The 7,676-nt window shown below is 39.9% G+C and overlaps 1 protein-coding gene across 1 annotated transcript in view; it reads right to left on the reverse strand.

The window, feature by feature from the left end:
• The window catches only part of AMDHD1 (amidohydrolase domain containing 1), a gene marked incomplete at its 5' end in the record, with an annotated part of 18,699 nt that overhangs the window by 1,783 nt on the left and 9,240 nt on the right, over nt 1-7,676 (reverse strand). Inside the window, 3 exons of the mRNA XM_019515801.1 lie at nt 801-894; nt 3,479-3,603; nt 4,388-4,613. Of these exons, the coding sequence (XP_019371346.1) occupies nt 801-894; nt 3,479-3,603; nt 4,388-4,613 (445 nt within the window). The remainder of the gene's footprint in view (nt 1-800; nt 895-3,478; nt 3,604-4,387; nt 4,614-7,676) is intronic.

The following is a 7,676-nucleotide window of genomic DNA, read 5'->3' on the forward strand; positions in this document are numbered from 1 at the left end:
AAAAAAAAAAAAAAAGCAAAACACTCACTGGCTCTGGCAATCAGGGCCTCTGAGAGCTTGTGGCAGAGCCCCTCACGTCCCCCCACGCAGCGCGGGGCAGTGGGGATTGCCCTCCCCCACCACCTGGCACCTGTGCAGCAGCTGCTACATGGAGCGGGTGCAGCATGGCTCAGCAGGGCATTGCGTGCTGTCTGGGAGCTGGGGCTGCTGGGGCTAAGTTGTGTCAGGCTCTGGCTGACAAGTGGAGCCACCCCAGCTCCCAGACAGCGCATGGTGCCCTGCTGAGCCACACTGCACCCACACCATGGGGCAGCTGCTGCGCGGGTGCCAGGTGTGTGTGGGGGGGCAATCCCCACTGCCCTGTGCTGTGCAGGGCAGGCTCAGAGGCCCTGATTGCTGCTGCTGCAGCTAGCGAGTGCCAGGCTTTTTTTTAAGTGCCAGGAGGCTGGGGCCGGGCAGGGAATGGGGCTGGGCAGGGCAGCCATGGGGGCTTCTCTTGCAGCTCCCCACACCTGGGGAAAGGCAGGCACAGCCAGATGAGCCACAAAAGAACCTGCAGCCACCCAGCTGTGCCTGCCTCTCCCTGGCCAATCCAAATTTCCAAATCAGTGCTGAATCTGCACTGAATCTCTGATTCTGATTCGGCTGAATCAAATGGGGACAGTGATTCGAATCACCGAATCGAATCACTGTCCTCCGAATCTGAACCCATATCGAATACTTCCCTATTCGCACAGGCCTATCCATGAGTTGTGACTGTCAGAGACTGTTAGCAGTAATATGCATAAAGTATATCTTACCATAGAAAAGCAGTACGCATTAGGATTAAAATCACTGCCAAGAGCAACAATAACTCCTTCTTGTAGCATTTTTCTAGCTTGAGGTTGTTTCAGTCTAGAAGAAAATATCAATGTCAATACAGGACATTCAGCTATGACAATTTCCACTACCATGGAATAAAAATCTTTGTTGAGTTTGCATACTATATGCATTCAGTTTCACTAACTGCTGTGAAGGGAAAAGACCAAACTTTGCTTTCTACTCCATACCCAAAACCCTTATGATGTTATGCACTTTTCTTGCAGTAGCTGTAATTTGTTTACTCAGTTTATTACAGTGCTATCAAGCACCTGCCCTTCAGGCCTCTGTAGTTAAGGTTACTCATCCTCCAGGACAATTGCAGATTTTGCAAAATCCGTTTTCATTTTTTTAAATGTAGAGTTCTTCATCTTATGGTTGTAGAGAACCTTCCAAACATGAGCAGTTTGTAGAATTCTCTTCCTGAACTGACAGACAGCCTAAAACAACTCTGAAATGCAAAAATGTTTATTTCCCCATTCATCCCAATGAGATGTTAATACTTCTGTTTAATTAGGACACATCAAAGGATTTTTTAATAAAAGGTCTTCACTTGTGCATCTACTTTGTGCAAATCCTGGAAGGTAAGTAGGTAAATTGAGTAAGTGTATGTTCAAGTGGCCAAAAGCCAGATATAGTAGTTAATAAAAGTGTTGTCCTTTTTCCTCACTGAATGATGCTGAGTGCAAAGGTAACTTGAGTAGCTCAAAGGTTAGCTGCTACATAAAGTCATAATTCTACACCAGCAGTTATACAAATGTCCCACAATCAATGAGATATCTCCTGTGGGCTGACCCTCAGCAACAAATAAAAGTTTGATGTATTCCTCTCTCCACATTATGACATTGAGATCCCTGATCAAATTAGACAGCAGTTAGAAATTTCATTTTGAGTGTGCTCATGTGAGCCTGGACCCTATAAACACTTCACAAATGCTTAATGTTATTGCCATGGGTAGTTCTGTTGAAATAAATGAAGTTACTTAGGACAGTAAAGTTAAACACTTGCATAAGAGTTGGCAGAATTGTGGCCTTTGTTAAGAAAGCTACTTTGAACTGAGAACTGCTTTAGTCATTGTGCAGCAAAATCAAAATGCAATTGGATGTTGCCCCTAGAAATAAAGCAATGTAGAAAAAATTCAAGGTTTTCAGATGACTATTTACTATTTTTAAAATTCATTTGGTGTGGATTTAAATTAACTTAAAAAGAACAATTAATGATATCTTTATTCAAATAAGATGCATCTTAGTCCAATATAATGAAATACAGAAATATATCACAGTAAATCAATGAGAAAACAATGCCTGTTCTTTGTATCATGCTATGATAATTACTATACTTGAAATGTTTCTTTTAAGGTGCTCCTATGTTTCACATGCTGTTCTACCTTCATATTCCTTGGATACACTGATCTGAGGGAATGAAAAAAGACTAACAAAAGGTCCAACTGGGGGACTGCTGTCCTATAATTCAACAACACAGCTTGGATTCTTTGGGCCAACTCCTGTACACTTGCTACTGCACACTTGGGAGTTGCAGTGGCCTCATCCTGGGAGAGTGCTGACTTCTTGATTACCATTAATGTGAAAAGGAGTTGAGGGGAATCTGCATCTTATTGGATGTGCTTTCTTGCTCTTCAGTAGCCACTTATCACCCTCCTTCTTAGCACCTCTCAGATTATGGATCTTTACTAACTAGTCAAACAACTTCCTCAGCACTGTCTTTTATACTACTTTGGTTTTAATTTCTTGGCATCACTAGTGTATTAGCATGAAAGGATTTTACTAAAATGAAGCTATCATTGCTATATTTCTGGTTTTAAAGATAAAGTGAGGTTGTCCTTTTATACCTGGAAAAGTGCAGGTCAGGGGTGACTTAGTGGCTGCCTATAATTTATAAGGGGTGTACATCAAGATCTGTTGCAAGGCCTGTTCACCAGAGCACCCCAAGAATGACAAGATCAACCAGTCACAAACTCCTCCAAGACCGTTTTAGGGTGGCCATAAGGAAAAACTTCTTTGCTGTCTGAGCCCCCAAGGCCTGGAATAGACTGCCTCCAGAGGTGGTGCAAACATGTACTCTGGACTCCTTTCAGAAGTGTTTGGATGCTAATCTTGCTGGGATCCTTTGACCCCAGCTGACTTTCTGCCCCTGGGGCAGGGGGCTGGACTTGATGATCTCCTGAGGTCCCTTCCAGCCCTAATGTCTATGAAATCTATGTAATCTGCATATTTTAAACATCTGTCAAATGCAACTTGAGCTTTTGAGAAAACTTCTAATGCTGCCTGCTTAGAATCAGAGTTTCTGAAATGAGACCTACAATCTTTCACCTGGCTAGAAAAAGAAATGGTCCATTTCTTAACATCATGCTACTGTAGAAACAAGTGAGCAAATACGCATATTGCAGATATAATTTGAATTAATGAAAACTAACCAGTTTGTAACTAATATCTTCAGTTGGTATCTTGTTTTAATTAATTTATCAGATATGTATTAATGGAATCACTGAGTTAAGAAAGTCAAGGATCTATGATTCCAATTCTTGAATAAGACTCTCAAGCCTCAAAATGTTTCTGCTGTTACAGATGTGACTATACTTTTCAATCCATTAAAATATTACCTCAGCATGTAGGCAGTGGTTGGTAAAAGGACAGCTGCACACTTAGCCTTTGCCATAGCAGCGATGCCTTCATCACTAATTTCTTCCAGATGGCTTATAGCTTGTGCTCCTAATTCAGCTCCAAGCTAAGTAGCATGTCAAAAAAAAAAAAAAGATTAACAGAAAAATCAGTCAGAGATACCAATGAATAGTTGAAGCAATGTCCCTATCTAAGTTCTTGGACATATCATGTGTTATGGCAATTATGTATAATGCTATTGTACACAAATTGTGCATAAAACTTAAAATGTGCATAAAATGTGCATACAATACAGAAGAAATCTAGTGGAAACCGATACTGTTTGCAATGGAAATGAGAAAAATTATGAAATCCAAAAGCAATGTACTATACAGACTTCTGTGCTTGATTAAATTTGATTTTCTTTAAATACGAGAATAGCTTTGGCAGACCAGACTGTAATATGGAGTATGCAGAGGCAATGTCCAGACTCATACAGACTCCCTTTGACAAAACTGCTACTTGGGTCCATCTCCCTGCATACACTTGCTGCAGTTTTTCTGCAACTGCCAGCCAGAGGATCTGTACTGTCTTACGGAACAACACATTTAAGATTTTTTTTTTTAAACTGCAGGCCAAAACTTGTACTTTGTACCAGTAATTAATGGGTTCATGGATATCCATCTTTCTGTTTTGCCTCACTTGCAGAAGATAAGCAAAGTCAATGTTTGAATAGCCAGTACAGAATTTACTCATAAAGGTCAAGGGTTCTATGTCTTTAACTCATCAGTTTTGCATATTGATGATATTCTTCTTGTGATCTATTTCATAAACTATGAATCATACTTTTATAAAAGAACACAGAAGCAAAAGTGGCTTTAACATAAATGTGGTAAAGAAGAATGAAGTACCTCCGCAGCTTTCATTGGATGAAGTTCATCACCATGGAAGTTAATCTGTAACCCTATATCTTTTCCAGCCTGAAGAATTCTTCTAGTAGAATTTAGATCAAAGACTCCCTTCTCACAGAACACATCTATATTGTTAACATGGATTTCACCACTTAGGTCAAGTTCCTTCAGTTTAGGGAGATGGTTATTAATAATTTCATCTGTAGCTTCAGTAACATTTTTCCCTCTAATGAAAAGAAAATGTCACTAAGGCATAAGAATAATATCTTTGAACTTTCCAGTATTTTTAAATCATGCCCTTGGAAAAAGACATACATCTAAGGAATTCAAAATACTTTTAGTAAGTGCCTGAGTAGCTATATTTATTAATTTTTTTTTACCTGAGTTGATATTTCCAATCTTCTCTATAACACTCTATTTCCATTGTTAAGCATAGTTTATTATTACATTTAAAAACAAAAACGCAACAGGAAATATTGTGACGTCATATAAGCACAAGAATTAGTCCTGATATCTTTTTAAAGGGAAAGTATGCTTGCTATCTAGATTATACATAAACCAGATTTCCTTAGATACTAATCAAAATGTGTGACCTTTAAAACTACAATATTTTTCTACTTCCCTATTTTTCCATTCTAACCCGCTAAGATTTTATCCTTAGAAGCAACTTCCAAATACTTAATTTTGGTTTTTACTCAAAAGTTACATACACCTCATATATCAATACCCTTTAGCAGAAAAATGACTTTAAATATACTTCTCTCTTTTAGTATATCATTCAAACTCACTGCTGGTTTTGACTCAGAGCTTCCCAACAATAGACTGCTGCTAATTTCACAACCTCTTAGGCACCTGAAGATGGAACTGCCTTATAAGAGTTTGGGTTTTACTTTGCACCTTTGAAATATAAAAATGATAGTGATGCCCTGAAACTAAGTATTGAAGGTAGCACCTGGTCTTTAATTAGGCCATTGTGAAACAGCGCAACAGCATTATATGAGTGCCACATGTGGTTGATGTTTGTAGTTTTTCATTGACAGTAAATTCATGCAGCAAAATTCCGCTCACATTTATAAATGAAGCTGCATGGTTATAAACCAGACCAGATTCTGACAAACTGCCTTTCCTTCTTGAAACAATCCTGGGGGGCTGATTTGGCTTTTGCCATGTCTACCCTCCACCCTGCCTTTTCCTCTTTTGGCCTGACAGCTTGTGGAGGGGGTGGAGCTGAAGATTCATTCTAGAGCTGAAAGGGAGGAAAGATGAGTCTGTTTCTACTCTTTTCCTTCTGTTTGCTGTTAAGGCCTCCAAAGTGAGACACTGAAGATTGTAATCATTCTAAAATGAGATTTTCACTCTGGAGATCGCTTTCAAAAATGTTTGCCTGGAGAGAAAAGGATCCAGACCAACAGTACCAACCCTTCCCCATCCTCTAAAAATCCTGCATTGGCATTTGAAAATCAGAGGATTAAAAATAAATTTTTGGTCTTTTTACCTGACTTCTGGATTGAACTGTTAGGGTTTCCTTTATTTTCAGCTCATTTTTACAATCCCAGAAGATCGGAAACACATTAAAGTGAGGGACTTAAGAATCTCAGCCCCTCTTTCCTCACAGCCCTGGAACCTGAGTCTTTAAGAAAAATACCAAATATTTAAAAACTTGGTATAAATTCTGGGCACTTGGCAATGTTGCTAGCTGAAAGAATCTTTCTGTCATAGGAAGGCATCATTTGAGATGGAAAAATGAACACAAATGTAAAAACTGGCTGGATTTTACATGAATGGGATGGCAATAGTTCAGGAAGGTTCTAATAGGCATTTATCAATGTCCTTAGCACTACAGAATAGTTTTATTTCTACAGAACTGATTTTGAAATGTACTAAGATTATTAGACTTGTGATAAAAATGCCCTGTTTGTCAAGAAGTTCCTGGAGCAAAAGCTAAGGATGCCTTTTCAACAGATGTATCTACAAGTCTAAAGATTTAAGTAAAGACAGTGAGGTTTTTTATTTTAGTTCTTATGGTGAAAGTTTCGAAGCTTATGTAATCTATGTGTGTGGGGGTTTTTTCCCATCATTTATAACACTGAATGTACTTTGAGGACTTGGAAGCCACCTGTTTCACAGTCACCAAAAATGACCACCAAATTATCCCTTTATTTAAAGCATAAAGGGTTTAAAGCATTCACGGCTTTGACCCAAGAAGGGCAGAATTTGAGTTCAAATTCTAATCTAGGCCCAGGTACATGAACTGAAAAGAGAACAGAGTATAGTTTTATGAGACCAAAGACTGCAATGACAAAGGGTACAGACATCCAGGTTTACTCCAGTCATGTATGCCAGATTTAGCTCCACAGGCAGGTTTCTTTCTGGAGTAAGGAGTGTGCAAAGCAGACACTATTATAATACCTGGCTATTAGGTGGCAGGGAATCCAGTTTGCATGGAGCAAACAGATATCCTGGACTGAAATTCACAACGGTAGTGAACACATTGTTGCATGTACACCAGAGGCACTTTCTCCACTGTAAATTCCCCCTCCTCCAACTGTTTTGTACTGTCACTGTGCTGGCTTTTCTCTTCAAACCTGAAGAATGGCTTGCATTTGAAAGCTTGTATCTCTATCCCAGTCACGCAGCTGGTCCAATAAGATATCACCCAAAGAAATCCTTGCATCTTGCATAATTCCCATACCATCATGGCTACAGCATCACCCAAACACTATCATAAAATGTTTTTCAGTCAGTTTGTAGTAGTTTTTATGTTTAACCTTCTTTCAGTTATTAAAGTTGGTACAATATTCCTTTTGGATATGCGCACTAATTAACAAAGGACATTTTACACTAAAAGAAAATCTTAAATTGGGAAGAAATAAATAATATCAAATGACAACAATCAAAAGATGCATTTCAAGCAGGTCAAAAGAGGTGATCCTCCCCCTCTATGAGGCACTGGTCAGGCCGCAGTTGGAGTACTGCGTCCAGTTCTGGGCGCCGCACTTCAAGAGGGATGTAGACAGCATGGAGAGGGTCCAGAGGAGGGCCACTTGCATGATCAGGGGACAGCAGGGCAGGCGCTATGAGGAGAGGCTACGGGACCTGAACCTGTTCAGCCTCCAAAAGAGAAGACTGAGGGGGGGATCTTGTGGCCTGTTATAAACTAGTCAGGGGAGATCAGCAGGCATTGGGGGAGTCACTGTTCCCCCGAGCACCACCAGGAGTGACCAGGAATAATGGTCACAAGCTGGCAGAGGGTAGGTTTAGGTTGGACATCAGGAGGCGATATTTCACA

Source organism: Gavialis gangeticus, unplaced genomic scaffold, assembly GCF_001723915.1.
Source record: "Gavialis gangeticus isolate Ggan-Ray unplaced genomic scaffold, GavGan_comp1, whole genome shotgun sequence".
Taxonomy (NCBI): Eukaryota; Metazoa; Chordata; order Crocodylia; family Gavialidae; genus Gavialis; species Gavialis gangeticus.